The 22608-nt window shown below is 45.2% G+C and overlaps 1 protein-coding gene across 4 annotated transcripts in view; it reads right to left on the reverse strand.

Moving 5' to 3' along the window:
* TRAK2 (trafficking kinesin protein 2) overlaps positions 1–22608 on the reverse strand; it is a 704082-nt gene that overhangs the window by 458496 nt on the left and 222978 nt on the right. For all 4 annotated transcript variants that reach the window (XM_078680216.1, XM_078680217.1, XM_078680219.1 and 1 more), the window contains 3 exons: positions 9138–9254; positions 8501–8710; positions 3262–3340 (listed from right to left, as the gene is read on the reverse strand). In XM_078680216.1, the coding sequence (XP_078536342.1) occupies positions 3262–3340; positions 8501–8710; positions 9138–9254 (406 nt within the window). The remainder of the gene's footprint in view (positions 1–3261; positions 3341–8500; positions 8711–9137; positions 9255–22608) is intronic.

The raw sequence follows: 22608 nt of genomic DNA on the forward strand, positions 1-22608 counted from the left end.
TAAATAAAAGCCTACCTCGCACACCAAAGACCCCTTCCCCTCTAAACTATTTCATAACCTTAACCACATCATTACCCCATGTTGGACTAAAATCATTAACACCACTTTTGCCAAAGGGTGCGTCCATGAATCTCCCTCCAACTCGGGCAAATCACTCCCATTCTTAAAAACTTTAATGCCGACCCTAATGATCCAAGCACCCTTCATCCCATCTCCAACCTCCCACTTGTAGCCAAAACCTTGGAGAAATGTGCTTTACTTCAACTCGACAACCACATCGGCAAATACAACCTACTTGACTCCTTTCAATCTGGTTTCAGGAAAGGCTGTAGTACAGAAACCACCATGCTGAACATTGCTGATGACATTCACCGCTCCCTAGATAATGGAGAGGCTTGCCTTCTTATCCTCTTTATCTCTCAGCAGCATTCGATACAGTCAATCACTCATCCTTACTGGAATCTCCCAAAGTCTGCGCTGGCCTTAATGGAACGGTCCTTAATTTGTTCACTTCCTACCTTCAGCACCGAACTCAACAAATAAAAATCAACTCCTGTCTCTCTAATCCTACCCCTGACTCCCTGGGAGTCCCTCAGGGCTCAATTCTCACCCCCTCTCTCTTCAACCTTTTTATGACACCCCTTACTATCATTTTGAAACAAGCCAGGATCAACTACCACTTTTATGCGGATGACACTCAACTCTACTGCAAAATCAAATCACATTCTGATATAATCCATCTAAACAACACTGAACAAGAATCAATCCTTATTTTACTCCAATCATCTTAAACTGAACCCTAACAAAATGGAAATTATTATTTTCTCCCCCAAAAGCAACCATCTCCCCATCCAAGGCTGGATCTCTGACCTCAATGCCCTCAACTGTCCACTCACCCTATCTAACGTGGTCAAATCCCTTGGTTTCATTCTGGATAAAAATCTTGCACTGAAAGACCATATAAATAACACCGCCAAAGGAGCATTATTCACTCTCAGACACCTCAAGAAAATCAAACCCTTCATCCCTCAAGACTACTTCAGATGGGTTGTCCAATCGCTAGTTCCCTCCAAACTTGACTACAGAAACACTATTCTCACTGGAACCCCTAAAGCCCACCTGCCCCCCCCCCTTTAGAGCAGTGCTTAACTTGGCTGCTAAGCTCATTACCGACTACAAACGTTATGACCACATCTTGCCTGCCCTCAAATCACTTAATTGGCTCGCCACTGAAGGAAGATGCATCTACAAGACTGCCTGCATCACCCACAAAGCCGTTCACTCTCAATCTCCGACTTACTTAACAAACTCAAAAAAGCGGTCTGTTCCAGACGGATGAGAGGCTCTCCTACTTGTTCCCCCGTTACTAAAAAAGAAATCCACCCAGACCCGCTCCTTCTCTGGTAAAGCTCCACGCATATGGAATGCCCCCCCCCCCCTCTACCCCCAAGGGACCTGTGCTGCAACCCCTCCTACCTCAGCTTCAAAAGAGACTTTAAAGGTCACCCCCTCAACAAATACTGGAGTCTTTAATCCTTTCTGATCCGGCACTCCTATCTCCTGTATTGGTTATCTTTCTGCTTACCTGTTTGCTCTTTCACTTTCCCCTTTACTCTCCTTTGCCTTTGCTTTCCCTGGTCTCTCATGTTATCTTCTCCGCACTTACTTCTGCGCTGTTACTGCTTGTTGACACTCTCCTCCTGTGCTTTGTCCATTTGTTATGGTCCCCTCCTCACCTACCGTCTGTCCCTACCACTAAAATTAGTTTTTTCTCCTGGCTTGTATTTATTGTATGACCTGAATCGTTTACCTCCATCTTATCTTTGAAATGTATATTATACTCACTTTTCTGCCTTCTCCCGGCTTTATGGTGAGATTTGGCTTGTAACTTTAGTTAATTCTGTCCAGAACTGGTTCCGTTATTTTTTGCCTGCTCATGTAAAGCGCTGTGATACCTCTGGGTCTAGACAGCGCTATATAAAACCTTACAAATAAATAAAGACAACTAAATAACTGTAGGGAGTGCCATCAACTATAAATAAGGCTCCCAGTTTTCTGTTTTTACTGATTTTTACAGAGAAATACAGACAGAAAACCATGTTTTTCTTGTCTGTATTTATTTTTAAATGTGGATAAAAATGTAAATTGGATGCTTGTTGAGTAATTCTTAATACACTTAGCCATGACTGCCAGGCCAATAAATGAGTGGATTGATAGATAAGGAGATTAAAAAAGAAAGACATTTTAGTAAAGAGGCTTAAACAGCAGTAGATACGCACAAGGCTGAGACTGAAATAAGCATATTTTCATATAAGTGCATTGATTTATCTTCTGGGGGTGTTCATATCACTGAAGCCTAGCAGGCATTCAGGCATGACTCCATATTTTTTTGGTTAAATATATCTGGAAATATGCCAGTTTCAGCTTTACTTTTCTCACAAAACCCCTAATAAATATGGATAAATACAGATAAAGTTGACAAAAAATGAATATGGATGCATATGGAAATGACAAAAAAATAAATACCATAAAACCGGGAGCCCTAATCATAAATTGAGAAACATTAATATACATTTCACGCTATTTTGGGAAGTTTTCGTACGTTAACCCTGCAGTTATTACATTCATTTCTGTACAAGATTCTAAATGTTTCAACTGATGTTCACAGTATATGAATATTTGGTATCTATACAATTAAAATAACAAAAACGTATATTTTGCCGCCTGCCAACCCCACCATGCCCCAAACGTTTCTTCACTTCTTTGTCGAAGAATCAAATGTGCTGCTGTGTAATCCCTCTGTAGGCCTGTGATTGCTTCTACGAGTGTTACGTGTTACTTGGTCCAGGTAGCCGCATGCCTCCCACTCCTTTCTGCGGAGTGGAGTGTCCATATGCTACCTGACTTCTCTCTTACTTATCTCTGCTGAGTAGATATATGCTGCTGAGTAGCAAGTAACTTTCCAGGCTTCTCATCACTCAAATATGTATTTGCTCACATAACCTTCTCCAACGATTGATATTTACCCACAGCCATCCGCGTATCCCAATATTTCCCATTCCCAATTGTAAGTTGCCCCAATCTCTTCACATACGAATATGATTTGATCCCCCACTTCAACATCAGATTTAATAGAACAGCAAAGAAGCAAAGAAAATGAGAGGACGCTCTGTTTGGATGCATTCCAGTCTAAAGTAGTACTGGAAAAGTAAACCCTAGAGATTTAATATCGGGAATATGCTGAATACCTTTGACACTTACTGATCTCATTAACGCAGTCCATGACCAGCTGCTGCTCCTTCTCTTCATAAGTGATGGTTTCAGTCTTGAGGTGGCAAGCCTGCAAAGGATGGTAAATAGATCTATATAGGAATTTGCAGCAGTCACGTTAAGACTTAGTAGTGTAAACATAGTTAAAATATAAGATCTAAAATGAAATGCATGAGCTGCTTAAATTAAACAACTGGTGTCAAGTTGTGTTTGTGAGGGCAATTTAAGGATACTCTGGGGTGGGACATCATCTATGAAAATGATTTTCCAAACTAAAGCTATACATTCCATATCAATGAATAGTGCAGGATTAAAAAAAATGCCTTAATAAACTTTGATCAAGGAGAACTTTGTCTTTTTTCATAGGTTGTATAGTAGGCCAGAAGTAGCCATCAAATACAAAAATATTCTCAGAATGCCTAACGTTCGCCGACTCATGTAACTTTGCTTCTGTGAATGCGCCCTTATAGTTTTCCTTCATACACTTCCTGCTCTCCAGCACCACTGGACCCAAAGGGAAGGATCATCTCAACCAGCACAATGAGCATGTTCAGAATAGTATGAGATGGCCAGTAAATACCTATCAAAGACCAGTAGACAATAAAACTACTATTACACTACTGGTGTATGTAAATAACTCCCTGCTTCACTGTATGCGGTCATTACACGAATCCCTAGTTTTTAAGAGGATTCACTGAAGTAGAACATTCGTAAGGTTATGAAATGAAAATGAGAAATGGGCATCTTTGTGCCTTCCTTGACATTTAGGTTTAGGCAACAGAGCCTCCAGTGTGTGCAAACAGCCAGGTCTATATGCATGGACAGCTCATCCACTTGGGATGAGCTGCCTTGCGCTGTCTAAAAGTTACTCCAAAAGCAGAGCAGCACTGCTTTAGCAGCAAAGTTCATATGACCATGAGACCAACAGAAGCTAAAACACAAACTGAACAGGTCAATAGCGTAACAATGCCAGGTTCATCCCATAAAGCAGGCACAGTTCGGGAGGTGGGGACCTTCATCACACTAACAATAGTGTTAATAGTGCAGGGTCTAATCAGGATCTGCTGTAAATTGCACTGGACATGCCATGCAGCACCTCATATGTTACGGAAAACGCTACCAGCAGGAGTCGCAGAACAATGGCCTGCCAAGGGGGAAGTTGTGATGCATTCACCCTTCATATAGCACTGACCCTGACATAATAGTGACAATTCTTAACAAATTGGGAGTGACCACAGGATGGATCCTGCCTATCCCTGGTATAATGCTGACAGAATACACTTAAATCCGGACATCCTGTGGGTGTCTGTAGCATGATGGCGTAAACCTGTGGTAAAAGACTGGCATAATGGTGATGATTCGTGGCATATTGTGGGAATCTATGGCCTAATGATGTTCCTCCTGTTATATGCCGACCCCGGAAAACTGTGGAAAATTGCAGGCATACGGTTGGCCTTCATGGCACAATGGTGCCTAACCATGATATAATGCTTACACTGGCATAATGGCAGCAGTTCCCAGCCTCTTTTGGACATTCAAGGTACGACAACTGCACAGGTGGTATAAAGCTGAACCTTGCACGAGTCATTCTTGGCATATTGTGGGCATCCATGGTATGAGATGGCAGCAGACAGGCATGAAAGGTAGAATTAATCATGTTCGACAAGTCAGGCCTTAACTGAATAGACCAAATTATGTTCAAGCTCCAAATGTATTTACTAAAAAGACTTTACTTACTTTCAGTTATACCATTTCTGGTGAATACTCTATGTAACCACAGATTCCTCACCATTAGCATATATATATATATATATTTATATATCCCCATGCACCAAATTGTATTTGGAAGATTTTTCAGCATAATCTATGTGAAGCTCTGTTCTACCCCAGAAGTGATGGCTGGAGCAGCACATAAGTGCCACACATGCGTGTTGATATTAATTCTTTCTGGACACCTTATGCACCTTTGGACGTGGAGTTCACAAACAAATTACTTGTGCCAGTGTGAGCATCCTGAATGTATCCTTCCGCAGACTGAGCGATCGTAGAGCTAAAATAACTTTAAGGCCTCCACCATATTCAGCACTAGGAAATAATGGGAGTAACACCTAGTTCCAATCTCCGAAGCGGGGACTCTAAGGTCTCCTTCCTCCAAGACAGCCTGAACTTCCTGCAGAAAAATGTACACATTTCCATAAAATATCAAGCTGGTGTTTGGAGACAAAATGATTGGATATTCAAATATAGATTGGATTGATAACTATTATTAGTAAGACTAATGTAACAAGTTTGATGTCCGAACCTGTAACGTTTCTGTAACCAGAGCAACTGCACTGCTATATGAGATTTTAAAATCAGTCTTACACTGCATTGTACAGCATGGGATTAAGATTGGAGTAAACATTTGTAACCCTGCTCATTAAAAGGAGATACTCCATTATAACATATGATTATGTTATGTTTACAGTTTTTAGACTTTTTATTAGGTAAATTATGGTAATACACCCTTAGACCACAATTTCCTGAAACTGCTACTGGGGCAGGTGAAGCTACAACACTCCTAGAAAGGCGTGGGCTGCTTGCTTAGCACAAAATTTAAATATTTATTTAGCACCCTTTCAGAATCAAATACCTTTTTTTAGCAAATCTATGTGAAAATTGGGCTGCATAATGGATTACTTGGTAAATCTGTTCTATGTAACTTTATTCTGGACCAAGGAATCAAGGAATGCTTCCCCTCTAAAGCAGTAAAGAACGAGAGAAACTGTGGAGGAGAAATGAAGGTCCAAAATGAAATACCCTGAAAAACAGAAGCTTCCACTCCAATTATTTTGTTGGTTGTCCTCTAAAGATTATCAACGCGAAGTGATATCACACAACAAGGTACACTAGAAGTGAAGAGACCTGCCCTCAGTAGTGGCTCAAGAGTATGTATAAACAAAAATGTAACCTTCTTCCTTCTGGAATTTGTTTCTGGGGTACAAAGATCTGCACTGGGGCTAGCAGCTTCCAAAAGGGTCGGAGCCAACATTGCTACCGAGGTATAGAATTCCACAGTCTCCACATGTAGTGATCTTAAATCCCATTTCCGGATTCTGGAACACCAATAGTAAAAAAATATTTGATCAAAGTCGTTTTGGTACTTTTCCAGCATGCATCTTATGCACCAGATTATAAAGAAATATGTGGGCGTAGGAAAAAAGATTATTATTTAAAATGCACTACTCAAACAAACACACTTAACAATAAGGCTCAAAGGTTAATGACTTTATATGATACAGTAAGCCTTAGTAGGAACTGGCATAATAAACCTAGAATACCAGACACACATTCCGTCTGTAAATGGCACGAAGATAACATTCTTGAAGCTCAGGTCTGTAGAGCAATCCTAACAGAATAAACAAGATAAACCACTGGAATCAAGACAAGTTAAGAGTTGCTTCTGAATAACCACAGTGGAACACTGAGCCACGTTAATTTCAAGACAGCAAGTTAAACCACACACGTGTTCCATTAACTCCTACCAGTTCTTTGTAGCCCACTTCACCACCCTGAGTTATATGCGCAGGAAGCACCTGCCTTAAATTTATGATATCCTCACAAAACCATCAATGTCCTCATTCGTTAAAATGTTATGCAGAGTTACAGTGAGTCAAAATGATTTACTTAGTTGTGCATGCTATAAAAATCATTTAATCAGAAGCTACAGTGGAGCAAAATGACGAGGAAAAAATTATCAAGAAAAGGACACAACTGACAATTATATGGAGTGTCAGATTCTTGGTAGGTATGAATATATTATGAGTTCTTTAAGTTTTGCGCCTAAGTATTGTATAGCCAATACTGAAGAGTTTGTTTAACTGGGAGAAGGTGAAAGGCCTGCAGTAATAAAGCCCCAAAAAGCTGTGGCACACAAACGTTGAACAGAAAAAAAAAGAAGTGTTCTTAACTTTATTCAAGAACATAGTCATAAAAAAAGGTTCTCAATTAAACATAGTTTTAAACAAAGAAGTATTTAGAATTTAATTTTGCCCAAAAAGATTTCTTTTTACGGGTTGAGGTGGGGTTTGGATTATAGTTAGGGTAAGTGTTGTAGTTAGTGCTTGCACTAAATATTAGGACTATGGTATTAGGGTAAGAGACGGGATTAATGCTGCAATAACTGATAAAGGATAAATTAAATTTGGCCTAGGTTGGCAAAAAATTACGTTTCACTAGAAGTTTGTAATTTATATAAAAACACAATAGCCAGGACTTGTGCTCCTTTTTACTTCATTTCTGAATGCAAATCTTTATTGGATTGTACCATCATCTGAAAACACACACATGGACATCACGATTGCTGTTTAATGACTGTAGTACATCCAGCATTCTGAAAAGCATGCCTACAGTGTATAAATACACTTGAGCTATTGACGTCGGTTTTTAAAGTCGCTGCACCGATCAGTATTATCTGTTCGATCCCTTCAATTGTTTGTATTACTTGTGTTGGTGATTTACCTGGCGGTCTATGCCTTCACCTATTTGTACCACTTGCATTATTGATGTAACTGTTTTACTATGCTCCCTCCTATGCTTACCCCACCCCACCCCACTTATTACCCACAAGTACGCCATATCTAATGGCCTGTTATGTATGCTCTGTAAAGCGCTCTGATATCTGCAAAGATCTGGTTCGCGCTATATAAAACTTTCAAAATAAATAAAAAAATACAGTCCTGAAGACTCAAGTGGATTTTAAACGATAAAACGCTGCTCTAGCTGGAATGCTTTACAAGTATAGGCAGCTCACGATAGGTTTGTGTACATTTTTTAACAGTACTTGGATTCAGAAATATATTTGCCCACAGACATTTGTCGTGGTCGACCCATCACTGCTGCTTCTCCAAACTTCCTTCTCGAAGCCTTTTTCCCACAATATAATTTATAGATGGCCTTGGTGCGGTTGGAATGCAGTACTAGATTTCTATAGCATAAAAACATTGATTGTGGAATGTGGACCACTACAACTGTGAACTGATGCACAAGGAGATCAGTGTACCTACCCAAGAACATATGGTGCTGGTTACAGAAATTACCAAGTTCACTTTTAATATCTAATCGAATACGCTTTCTGAAAACCCCCAAATCTTTTGTTTTTATTGGCTACATTTGTAGAGGTACTTTTCATCACCTCGGCATCATCCAAAAAAGGCAGCAATCCCATATCGAGGAGGAGGGGGAGATGTACCTGTGATCGGAGAGTGAAGTTCTCATCCTCCAGTTCCCGGAGTTTGCTCTGCAGGTTGTCCAACTGCAAGAGGCCCTGAGACACGTTAAATGAATCGTTGGAGCGGAGTGGTGTAGAGCAGCTGGAGTCTGTTTCACTTTCTTCCGAGGCAATGGAGACAACACGAAGTAGGTCGTCCTTCTTTGAAAGCTCGTGCTGCAGTTGGTTGACCTGAATGAAGAAGCACAACCAACAGAAAAGTCCGAATCACTTCAATTACATCGGACAGCATTTCAAAAAAATACCTTAAATAAAAATTAAAAAACGGAGACCAGGAAAGTAGTGGTGAACTCAAGTATGATGAAAGCTTAACTGGCAAAGTAACCATGCCATCGGCGAGCGCGATATCTGAAGTGCAGATCTGCAGGATTCAAATTAATACCAGAATTGGTACAATATCAGCACAGGAGGTATCATGGACACAATGAAACACCCCCCTTTTACTATTGGATATTAAAAAAGACATTTGGGTGGAGGAGGCAAAAACATGCAGAGGAAAAACAAACCAATTCAAGACCAACACTAGCCTCAATACAAGAGGGCTCTGGAACGTCTTGAAGTTGTATTATTTTCTTGTTTCCATATAAAAAACACTCACTTGGTCCAGGGCGTGAGCCAACTGCTCTTCCAAGGACTCATTTTGCTCAGCAAGAGAGTGGTTTCGCTTCAGAAGAGCCTGGCCAATTCGAGCAGCTAGTTCAAGATCTCGGTCTCTCTGTTGATAAAGAAAAACAGTGTCAGCTGTCGGAAAAGTGACTAGCGCTAACACAGCAAAGATGGTATGGATCCTGCATGCATCAAAAGACAGGACCCTGTGAGCCTATGAAAGTTAGCTATTTTTAACGGGAATGGATAAAGAGAACAATCTTAATACGACTGGACCCTTTTATTTTGCTTTGGAGGAACTAGAAAAACTAAACACGTCACTGGTTGAACCCGGCAAATTGCAGGACATCTGCTTCAGAGACACTTGGTCAAATCAACCCATATATCTGTATCTAAAAAACAGATTCAAGAATCTTGTTGAGGCAACATTAGAGAAACATAGATAACTGATTGACAATTGGATGAGTAGAGGAATCTGGATTAATCACACAGAAGAGTGAATTGATTTAGAAAGGGAATAGAGCACTTCAATATTTAACACTTGTAAAAGACCCCAGCTAACATCACACAAACATAAATAGTAAGCACTATGATACTGATCACTCTAAGCACAGATTGTCACTGGATGGTAGCTGTGTCTAAACTTAACTGATAATTTACAGAAACTTGGAAATGAAAACTGAATAGACAAAATATGTAATAGCCTTGAAATAGTGGTAGTGGCACAGTGTTCACGTATAGACAAAGGACAAGTAATCAACAGTTGAATAACACACTAGAGGAACATTTTAAATTACAGGAGTCTCAGATAATTGTAAAGAGGAACAATTGAGAATTGTGACAGAACTGACCAAGCTGTATTGTGTCCGTTTTTCTGTCTGTTTTCTGTCTTTGGTATTGTACCTGTTTTCCTGTCTTTTGCCTCTCTATTTTTATTGGTTATCTGTTTGCCTCGCCTCTGTTTGTCCTGTTATTTTCTGCCCGTTTCCCTTTCCTGCCGCTGCTGCCCCTACTGCTTTCCCGCTCCCGCCTCCCAGCTATGCTTCCCTCCCCACTTCCCTATTTAATAGCGGCAACTGCGAGAGAGCGCGAGCAAGACCTTTGATCTCCTGTTCAGTTACCTGCACTCTCCCCCTGCAGCTCCGCTGTTAAGTGCTGCTGCCATTGCCCTGTCCAGTGCTTTGTTAGGTAGTTGTTAGAGGCCCTCCTTCACCCACAGGCTCCTGCCTGCGCCTCATCCCTGGTGGTCCAGTGGGAGAGCCTTGCTCTTCTGCTGGTTCCACTGCCGTCTGTGCGGTATTGTGCTAGTTTTTATGTCTTTGTTTTCGGTCTTTGTTATTGTGCCTGTTTTCCTGTCTTTTGCCTCTGTATTTTGATTGGTTATCTGTTTGCCTTGTCTCTCGGTTTGTCCTGTTATTTTGTGCCTGTTTCTCTTTCCTGCCACTGCTGCCCCCGCGCCCCCCCCCTACTGCTTTACCGCTCCCACCTCCCAGCTGCACTTCCCTCCCCCTTCTCTATTTAATGGCGGCCGCACCAAAGGCAAGCCAGTCTGCGCCCGTCCGCGACCGGTGCAAGGGACCCTGGTTCTCCATCCACACACCAAAACGACTCAGCTGCCCTCCTCGCACTCAACCCTGGAAGGAACAATTGGCAGCTGTACACACCGAACACCACCCACGGCCATTCCTCCTGCCGCCACTGCCACCAAACCTTCAGCACCCTCCACATCATCACAGCCGCCACCCCCATGCCAGACGCCAACATCACGAAGCCCTGAAGTGCATCCTCCTCAATGTGCCGTCCCTGCACAGACATGCCGTAGAGATCTGGTACCTCCTCAACACCCTCTTGCCGGATGTCGCCTTCTTCATGGAAACCTGGACCAATGCCTCCACCCCGACATCCCCACCGCCATTCCCAACGGCTACAAGATCCAGAGGAAGGACCGCCCAACTGGCAAGGAGGAGGACTTGCCATCCTACACAAGAGCTCCCTCCGACTCTCCACCTCCACCGCAAGCGACTCCTCTGCCACCACCAAACCCCTCCACTTCCAGATCCTGACCAGCCCTAGAACCACTCTTCGCTGAAGCCTCGCCTACAGTCCCCCCCCGCCCCGGTATTCATTCACTACTACTATTGCCGACCTCGTCGCACCCCATGCCATTGCCTGCATGGACTACATACTCATCCGAGACCTGAACTTCCACCTCGATAACCTCAGCGACCCCAACTCCACCGCCCTCCTGGACAACTTCACTAATATCGGACTGAGGCAGCTCATCATCACCCCTACCCACAATGCAGGACGCACCCTCAACCCCATCTTCGCAAGTGGGAACAACATCCGTTTCAGCCACATCAGGCAGCCCCTCTGGACGGATCACCACTGCGTACACTTCTCTTTCAACACCAACACCGCTCCCAAACCCACTCCTCGCCCTCCGCAAAGGAACTGGAGCAAGGTCACAGAGGAGCACCTCAATTCTACCCTCAGCGCAACCCCTCCCCCCGCCTCGACCGACGCCGACTCTGCAGCCAAGGAACTACACCACTGGCTCACCAACTGCGCAGACAAGCTCGCACCCCTCCGCACCACTGACATGACAACGTCCCCTGAAGGCCACCTGGTTAACCACCGACCTCCAGAAAGAAGAAGCCAGACGCACCTGCAGATGTCTCTTAAAACTATGGATAAACAGCAGAACCCCGGAAGACCTGACCACCTACAAGAATGTCATGACAGACTGCCACCAACGCATAGGATCCACAAAGAAGACCTTCACCCATAACAAAATCCTCACCAACTCCAGCAACTCAAAGGAACTCTTCAACATCATCCGACAATTCACCAAGCCCCACAGCAAAGCCACAGATGTCACTCCCTCCCAATACCACTTCAACAAGCTCAGCTCCTACTTCCACCTGACAATCAAAGCCCCTCTACGACAACTTCAGCGAGCAGTCTCCAGAAACCACCCTTCCCCTCCAGCAACGACAGCTAGCCCACCATCACCGCATGAACCTCGGTCACCACCGAAGATACCACCACTACCATGAAGAGCATCCACTCAGGAGCCCCCACGGACGCCTGGCCTCCGCACATCTTCCACAGATCCACCACCGCCATTGCGCCCCACCTATGACGCATCATCTACGCCACCTTCCCATATGACTGAAAACGCGCAGAAGTCAAGCCCCTCCTCAAGAAACCCTCTGCAGGCCCAACGAACCTGAAGAACTACCGACCCATCTCTCTCCTTCCCTTCGCAGCCAATGTCACTGAGAAGATAGTCAGCGCCCAGCTGACAAACTTCATCAAAGACAACTCCATCCTCGACCACTCCCAATACGGATTCCTAAGAAATCACAGCACCAAGACCGCCCTCCTCGCCACCACAGACGACATCTGCACGCTCCTCGACAAAGGCCACACCACAGCTCTCATCCTGCAGCCTTCAACACAGTCTCTCACCACACCCTCGCAGCCAGACTCCACGATGACAGCATACAGGGAACCGCCATGCTCCGTTATTCCTTGCAGGCAGACTCCTGCCTTTCCTCTCCTAACCCACAGAGATTAACTGCAGAGTACCACAAGGATCATCGTTCAGTACCAAGCTCTTCATAATCTACATGGCCCCCTCGCTGCCATCGTCAGACAGCATGGACTCAGCATTGTATACGAGGCCGACGACACCTAGCTCAGCTTCCAAGAAGGAATAAAAGACATTGCAGCTTGGATGAGCAGCAGCTGTCTGAAACTCAACTCTGAGAAGACAGAAGTCCTAGTCCTCTGTGTGGGAGAACTCCTGGTAGCCCTCCGCACGCCCCCACCTGCACGGACCACGCCCGAAACATCGGCATCATACTCTACTCCTCCCTCACCATGACCCGACAGATCAACGCTGTTGCCTCCACCTGCTTCACCGCCCTCTGCATCCTCCTCAAGACCTTCAAGTGGATCCCCCTGAAGCCAGAAAGTCCATCACCCACACACTCATAACAAACAGACTGTACTACGGAAACGCCCTCTATGCTGGAAACAACAAATCCCTGCTACGCAAACTTCAGACCATCCAGAACACCGCAGCCAGACTCGTGCTCGGCATCCCACGGCATGAGCACATCACTTAACACCTGCGAGATCGCCACTGGCTCCCCATCGAGAAGAGAGTAACTTTCAAGCTACTCACCCACGCCTACAAATCCCTCCACATAAGCGGATCCAAATACCTCAACAAGAGTCTCCTTCCACCCAAAAGAAACCTCCACTCTGCCAACCTTGCCATGGCAGAAACCCCGCGCATCCGCAGTACCAGAGCGCGTGCAGAGCCTTCTCCTACATCGCAGCCAAAGCCTGGAACGAGCTTTCAATCAGCATCAGACACTCCTCCACTCTGCACACCTTCAGGAAGAGCCTCAAGACCTGGCTCTCCGGCTGATCCGAAGCTGCACCCACCCCTCCAGCACCTTCAGACCCTCACAGTTGAGTAGTACACTTTAAACCCCCTGATTGATTAAACCCCCTGATTGAAGCAAGATGAAGGACAAAGTGCAAAATCAGACTCTGGCGAAGATAGAGCTGGACCCGAGATGAGATCCCCCTCAGTGGGGATGGAAAGATGCATACTGCACTCTTAAAGATGATACCAAACATTGCTTAAGGATTACTTGGGGGAGAAAAATGCAGCCGCTGAAGGGACAGGCACAGATCCACGGATGGCAATTACAGGGGCAGGATCAATATGTATGATGGCGCCGTGTGCCAGGGGAAAATTCAGTGGCTAATTTCTGCTGTGATAAAATCGGCAGTGAGCTGATTGAAGTAGGTGGGGGCCCACCACGAGGCAATAGAAAAAGAAATTAACCCGCAAATTAACCCGCTAAGCCCTCTATGCGTTCACGGGACAATAAGTGGCCTATGAATGGTTTACACATGTTCATCCCCCACCATTTGTTTTATGGGCAATGATAGGTTTGCAACTTACCCAAGAAGTAAGCTTAAACATAGTTTAACGGTTGTTTTAGTTTCTGTTCATGATTGTTGGATAGACACTTCTAGAACATATGAATGGATATTTGGCATAACCAGAAAAATACAGAAAGGCCTGACAGGATGTTAAAGAGGGTGATGGACCTGGAGAGTGACTGATATAGAATTGCACAATACAAATAGTAAGTTTTGACAAGTAACAAATACAGGGTTTTGACCTGGAATGTATGTAGGATGGCCAACCCAGGTAAGAGATAGAAGATATATAGAAAGCTGGGCAGGTGTAGAGTAGATGACCAGTGTCTACAGGAAACATCTTATGGGAAGCGAAGGGCTGAAAGCAGCTAAGAACTGGAAAGACCAGCTGTTTTACACAGCTTATTCCCAATATGCAAAAGCAGCTCTAGTTTGGATGTGATTGAGTGTTTCCTTGGTGGTCCATAAAGTAGGTATGGACTCGAAGGATAGACAGGTGATGGTTAACAGGACACTGGATGGCAGTCATGTTATTGTGGGTAATGTGTATGCACAGAATGCTGCAAAGTTGAATATCACATTGAACCTCCCTATGGCCGGTCAAAATGACAGCACCAGATCAATTTGGGAAGACTTTAATAGCATCCCGCAACTATGCAAGAGTCCTTCCTGCAGTTGACTAATACATCTTTAGCCATTGCAGCTGAAGTGCTTGGGAGGGGGTTACGTTTGAAGACCACTAAGATGGCGCTCCTAAAACTGGACAAAAAATAGGAGGTCAGCATTAAAGGATCCAAATCAAAATCACTATGGTTGAATAACAATATCAAATACAAGGGGAAAAGTCTCAAATTCGACACATGGATAGGAAAGGGCATTTCTCACCCACACCAGTTGGAAAAAGAAACATCACGATTACATTCTCAGAACTGAAAACATCACACCAATTAGAGGACTTAGACCTGTATAGATTCCTAAAAATAAAAACAGCCCTATCAAAATCAAAAATAGCGAGTACCCAACCATCAATCTTCCAGGGCATAGCGAACATAAACAAAACAGGCCACCAAGCCCCGCAACTATAAAAAATACTTCACCCCAAAAATACCAAACTCAACAACAAAACAAGGGTATACTGGGATAAACGCCCCTCCCCCCCGCTAACCGAACACGAGTGGAATAACCTGTGGTCCTCAGTCACCCGAAACAAGATCACCCCAGTCTTAGCTCAAACTAAACTCTGATTACTTCACAAAACATTTTGGACCCGAGACGCCTACACACACTAGGCCTCAGGGATAGTCCACTCTGCCGGAACTGCAACACAGGGAAAGGAGACTTAGAACACCTCATCTTCCACTGCCCAACACTCAAGGGATTCTGGGGCAGGGTGTTTGACTTCATAGACAGTGCAGGATTATAAGAGACTTTGCCTCGCTCACCACGGCATATATTCGAACTGATCTCCCCATCAGAGGGAGAGGGGGAACTAATGGACCTCCTACTGACAGCGGCGGTCAAATTGGTGTTAACGAACTAGAAAGACACCACCAAGACTACCTACAAAGGCTGGATCACCCACCTCAGAGGAGCAGATCAACTCGCGTTGCAATACTCTCCCTGGAAAGAGTCATCCAGGGGCTTGTGGGAAGCCCTGGACAAAGCACTGGTCCCGTACGAACCCCCATAAGAAACCGACCCATACTTGCATATGTGCCGCACAGTACCTACCGCGCAACGGGCACGTAGGGGACTAGGGCCGCATATATAGCCAAGTCAGAATGATATATCTACCGGTTTGCCTGTCTTAGCCTTCTCCACCTCTTATTCCTAACTTTCCTTAGATCTACCTCTCTACAAAAGTTTAGCCAGCAATGGGAGACTAGCGCAAAATGTTATGTTCTACTCTGTCTATGCCAACGGCGGCAATCACACATTACAACTGTATGTATTATGTATATAAAACCTCATAATTTTTTTTTAAAAAGCAACAGACACATGGCGTAATGAGTACCCAAAAACAGACTATTCCCACTATTCACATTCAGAATTTACATACTAGAATATATTCCTTCATTCAGAACCCCAACAAGGGTTATGTACCCATGCAGAATATGCTGCATGCACCATTTTGGAGCATAACCCGGTGCTACTAAGCCTGAACCGGGGAGGTAGACTACCAGTGATCCCATGATTGCATGTATTGTGTTTTGAGAAACAAAAGGTTCTCACATACATCGTCACTTTTAAGTAAATGACCGCTATGAATAGCAGCTAAATATGGAGTTTAAGACAACATTGCAGAGAAGTGAGAGCAATAAGTAGATTTGGCAGTTAGAGGTGGAAATAGAAAGGGTGCACAACAGGAAGAAACACGGACAAATGCTATAGCTTAATACAAGGACTATTAAACTGATGGAACTTATTAGGTTGCAGAGAAGCAGTAACCAAACACAGAGAGAGGGGGGTGATGCACTAGGAAGGCTTCTGGCCTGATTGCCAGGAACATCATACACAAATATCAGTTCCAGAGATACGAGTTAGACAGGTCATAACAGCCCAAGACTAAATCAAATAAAGCAATGTCAAATTACGATAGGTCCCTATACTGGTGTGTTAAGACAGGCACAGAAGAACCAATACTTACGAATTTACAAGGCCCAGATGTGGTAAAGATAAATATATTGCAACAAGAGGAACTAAATGCTCTGGTAAACAAGCATTGGAAATGCAATAGGTCTCGCATTAGGAAAGTTTGAGCTATTGGTCTTATAAATGATTTTTTTTTATTTATGTGTTGTTTTTTAAAATAGCTAAGTTAATAGCTTTGTCATTTACAATGCCAATAGTTATAACTTTCGCAAATGTGACACCTATAGCATTTGTAATGCAACATGTTTTGTATTTACGTGACTTAGATGTATTGATAATACAATTAACAATGGCTTTTAATTTTTTTAAATAATTAATACTTCAATAATTTATTTAATTTGTAATGTCAATAGCTTAAACTTTTGTAAATAACTTTCGTGAAGATTATGTTCAGTGTTTTTTATTGTGATGAAAATCCAAGAACAGAAGTGAAATATTAACATATTTTTGTGATTTGTAAAAAAGCTTGAAAACAGCTTGAAACATTGAAAGAACATATTTGAACCAGTGATGCTGTGGTTGCACTGAGTGATGCTGTGGTTGCGCTGAGTGATGTTGTGGTTGCGCTGAGTCATGCTGTGGTTGCGCTGAGTGATGCTGTGGTTGCGCTGAGTGATGCTGTGGTTGCGCTGAGTGATGCTGTGGTTGCGCTGAGTGATGCTGGGGTGATGCTGAGTGATGCTGGGGTGATGCTGAGTGATGCTGGGGTGATGCTGAGTGATGCTGGGGTGATGCTGAGTGATGCTGGGGTGATGCTGAGTGGTGCTGAGTGATGCTGTGGTTGCGCTGAGTGATGCTGTGGTTGCGCTGAGTGATGCTGTGGTTGCGCTGAGTGATGCTGTGGTTGCGCTGAGTGATGCTGTGGTTGCGCTGAGTGATGCTGTGGTTGCGCTGAGTGATGCTGTGGTTGCGCTGAGTGATGCTGGGGTGATGCTGAGTGATGCTGGGGTGATGCTGAGTGATGATGTGGTGATGCTGAGTGATGATGTTGAGTGATGCTGGGGTGATGGTGAGTGATGCTGGGGTGATGCTGAGTGATGATGTGGTGATGGTGAGTGATGCTGGGGTGATGCTGAGTGATGATGTGGTGATGCAGAGTGGTGCTGAGTGATGCTGGGGCGATGCAGAGTGATGCTGGGGCGATGCAGAGTGATGCTGGGGCGATGCAGAGTGATGCTGGGGCGATGCAGAGTGATGTGGCGATGCAGAGTGATGATGTGGCGATGCAGAGTGATGATGTGGCGATGCAGAGTGATGCAGAGTGTAAAAAGAGAGAGGGTAAAAAGGGGGAGAGGGTAAAAAGGGGGAAAGAGAGGGGGAGAGAGGAGAGAGAGGGGGAGAGAGGAGAGAGGGGGAGAGGATAAAAAGGGGGAGAGGGTAAAAAGGGGGAGAGGGTAAAAAGGGGGAGAGAAAGAGGGGGAGAGAGGAGAGAGAGGGTGAGAGAGGAGAGAGGGGAGAGAGAGAGGGGGAGAGAGGAGAGAGAGGGGGAGAGAGGAGAGAGAGAGAGGGGGGAGAGGGGAGAGAGAGAGGGGGAGACGGGGAGAGAGAGAGGGGGAGACGGGGAGAGAGAGAGGGGGGACTGGGAGAGAGAGAGGGGGAGACTGGTAGAGAGAGAGGGGGAGACTGGGAGAGAGAGAGGGGGAGATGGGGAGAGAGCGAGGGGGAGATGGGGAGAGAGCGAGGGGGAGACGGGGAGAGAGGGAAGTGAGGGAAAGGGAGAGAGGGAGGGTAAGAAGAGAGGGGGATGACGAGAGCGAAGGACGGAGGGGAGAGAGGGAGAGAGAGGAGAGCAAGCAGAGGGGGAGATGGGGAGGGGGAGAAAAAGGAGAGCAGGGGGAAGGTAAAGAGAGGGAGAGAGGAGAGAGAGGGGTAGAGAGAGAGAAGGAGAGGGTGAGAGGAGAGAGGAAAGTGAGGGAAAGGGAGAGAGGTAGACGGAGAGAGGGAGAGTGAGAGAGTGAGGGGAGATTGAGAGGCATTAGAAACGAGGGGCGACAGAAAATACTTATACCGGCGAACCTAAATGTAGATACAGTATTTACTCAAAGATCCAGAAGAGACAGGGCGGCGCTATACAAAAGTCCGGGGAGTATCTTTGTTTGCACAGCAGCGTGGTCTGGGAACAAAATGAATTTGATTGGTCAAAACTTAAGCATGAACCTCTCAGGTGATGAAGTAAAGCACAAGTGACAAGGTGCAATGTTGATTTGTATTTATTGTTTGTCGTGTGGGCGGGCACTGCTGAGGTGACAGACAAGAAATAAGAAATTTAAGAAATGTAAGAAAGGAGGACGCGGTGAAGGAAGGACCGAGATGATTCAAGGGTCATGTTCTGAAGGTTTAGGAAATCCCGCTTCTCTGGTGACGTGGGTGGTGTGCCTTCCTCCTGGTGAATAACACGCCTTTGGATGTTGACGACTGTGGTTGGGTGAAAAATTTGGAGTACGCAGTGGGCGCACTGATGCCAGCAAAAGAAACAGCCTATCAACTGTCAGACCCTCCCAGACCTCTACCTGAATCGGTGAATTGTCTTTGAAACGTGTAAGTCCTGGATTCACAGTAAATTGGAGTGCATCGACCAGAAAGACGGTCGTGCTGTTGGATGTAGCTGGCAAACCTGGCAGGCTTCCCATGCGTGCGCTGGTGAAGGTAGTCCCCTGGCGGAGTCGTTGGCACTCGAGAGTGATATGAAATTATGTAGCCTGGCCCCATTTCTAGGAATGTGTATAATGCCTTGTTTATAGACGCAGCCCGGGGCTGTGAGACCTATCCCCGTGGAAATGCTCAGACACCAAGTGTGCCGCCTCGTGTCTTTTTTACATCTCCTCAGCTGGTCTAGGGATTTGCACGCATGTGTAGTTAGTCTTTTTTGCAATGCCGAGTACATGCACAGCACTATGAAATTTTTATTATATACAGAGGGGTACTTATTTTGTACCAATCACTGACCGATGTTAATGTAAGGGTTGTAGATGGTGGGTTGCGCATGCCTTGTTTTCATTTCCATTATAATGACAATAATCCTTTCTTTGACCCTGTGCTCAATCAACGTGGACTGTATTATAGTGAATACGAGGGGCTTAGATAAAGAAATAGGAGAGGCGAGGAGGAAGGGAAACTGGGGTAAGGAACAGCCGACGGAGGAGAACAAGACGGAGGGCATTGCTGTGGGGAGGGGGGAGGAGAAATGTGACACGGCGGGCAGGGGAGGGGCCGGAGCGGGGAGAGGCGATGAGGGTGTGAAGGTCTCACATGAGGGGGCGTGGTATCTTAAGTCGTGTTGCTTTGGGAGGTAAGATTTTAAAAAAGCGCCATACTGAAAGAAAGGCGTGCGCCGCCTTGTTGAAAGTGAAAGGTGCTGAAAATAAACATATGCAGCGGCACTACTGCTGAAGCGCAAGTGCGGAGCTGGTTAAAAAACCATGAGTAATTGAAATTTAAGGGAGCCTGCTGTGAGGAAAAAAGCCTCGCCCGCCATTGTTTGTATTCGATGTGCTTTGCTCAAACATGAAGCACGACGCCCAGGCGATGAGGAGTGCACGACCCCAGAGCCTAACCCTGCTTGGTATACATTTAAGAACTCAGTTTGGTCTCTCATGAAGGGGCGTGGGATCTTAAGTTGCGTCGCTGCGGGAGGCAAGATAAAAAAACAAGTTAAACAAGTTTTAAGAGGAGACGCGGCCGTGAAACTGAAAGTACGGCCGACCGGCCGAGAATAATTAGGGGGTGAGAAATGCGCTGGGAGGGCTGCCTTTGATGGGGTAATGCGAGGCAGGCAGGCAGGCGGCTGGTGGCATTGTACACGCGCTTTTTAGGGCTTGCGCTTGCGCAATGACCTAAAAAGCACATGCACTGCATGGAATCGCCAGTTGGGTAAACTCTCGATAAGCCCCTATATATCTCGCTCCCGCCCAATGCACATGCGCATTGAGATAGGTCGCTCGACCTAAAAATGAGGAGGTCTCTAGAGCTATTAAAGAGCTAGCTGGAGGCAACAATGGTCTGCCCACTTAATTTAACCAACATATGTTCACACTAGCAACTAAACTCCATAAGAGCTGCACTGAAGCATATGTTCAGGGAATGTTACCACAAAATACCAAAAAAGCAATCATAGTTGCCATTACGAAGCCCCCACCATGATCCCCTAAAAGTTACATGTTATAAGCCACAAGTGATGCTAAACCTGGATTACATGGTGTAAAGCTCCTTGCCAATATGAGTACACTAATGATGGTAGAACTGGTACACCTAGAGTAGGCAGGTGCATTCCAACTAGAAGCATAGTCATGAGCATTAGGTTCCTTTTCTATGTTATCAGAGAACATCCAAAAGTATACACCGCAACAGTTGTGGAAATAGACATGGAAAAGGCTTCAACATCCTACAGAGGGAGTATTTGTTTGTTAGTTTGAAAGAAATGGGATTAAGGGAACAATGTTAAAATGCATATGATTCTTCTGTATTGGGCCTCTAGCCTGCATAAAGATAAGGCAGATTATTTAATAGGCATGGCCAATAGAGCGAGGTAACAACAGGGTTGTGCACTCTCTCTGCTACTGTTCGCCCTGGCCATGGATCCACTGGCAGCGCATTTTAGGCAGCTGGGGGTTAGGGGGAGGAGCAGGGGAGCATAAAAAGGCATTCTAGATCCCTATATACAGACTAAGTATTGTTAAATCTGCACAATGCCCCGGCTCACGAGACATACACCTAGATATGCACATATTAATAGGCTTTGAAAAAGTGGCTGGTATAAAGGTGCATTATGCCAAGTCTTGCATATTCCCAATGCATCAAATGGAAGCAGGACAAACAGACGCTCCCCAAGGCTCCCCTTCCATGGGAGTGTCATGCGTTTCGGTATTTGGTCATTAACATTCATCACACAGACTCCGCTAGAACAGACAAGAATGTTGCCTGAACATTGAGGGGCACTGCACATTCAGTGATGTTTTTGAAAGCTACGCCACTCTCAGTCGTGGGGTGGGTAGCAATCTCCAAGATAATTGTTTTACTGCGATTCTTGTATTTTTGGTCACAATTACAATGAAAATGTCCAAACAGCCTACTGACTGGCCTAATTTAGGGAGGTATGAGACACATGCATTTTAAACAAGCTTCAGATGCCATGTGTGGAGGTATTTTTGGGTGTACCAATCAATCAATCAATCAATCAAACAATCAATCATTTGTAGAGTGCGCTACTCACCCGTGAGGGTCTCAAGGCGCTGAGGGAGGGGGGAGCAGCTACAGGTCGAACAGCCAGGTCTTGAGATGTCTCCTGAATGTCGGCAGGTCCTGGGTATGACGCAGGTGGATGGGGAGGGTGTTCCATGTTTTGGCGGCAAGGTGGGAGAATAATCTTCCGCCGGTGATCATTCGGTGGATGCGTGGAACGGTGGAGAGTGTGGCGGAACGGAGCTGGCGGCTCAGGGTGTAGAAGGATAGTCATTCGTTGAGGTATGCTGGTCTGGTATTGTGGAGCGCTTTGTGAGCGTGGGTGAGGAGCTTGAAGGTGATCCTATTGTTGACCGGGAGCCAGTGCAGATCTTTTAGGTGAGTGGTGATGTGGTTGTGGTGAGGGAGTCCAAGGATGTGGCGTTTTGTATGCATTGTAGTCTCTTCTGGAGTGTGGTCATTGTTCCTGCGTAGAGGGCATTGCCGTAGGCCAGTCTGCTGCTGAGTGCTTGGGTGACCGTTCTTCTGGTTTCGGTGGGGATCAATCTGTAAATCTTGCGGAGCATGCAGAGGGTGTTGAAGCAGGAGGAGGAGGAGACAGTGTTGACTTGCTGGGTCAGAGAGCGTTGAGTCCAGGATGACTCCCAGGTTGCTTGCATGGG

This window comes from Lissotriton helveticus, chromosome 3_1 (assembly GCF_964261635.1).
Source record: "Lissotriton helveticus chromosome 3_1, aLisHel1.1, whole genome shotgun sequence".
Taxonomy (NCBI): Eukaryota; Metazoa; Chordata; class Amphibia; order Caudata; family Salamandridae; genus Lissotriton; species Lissotriton helveticus.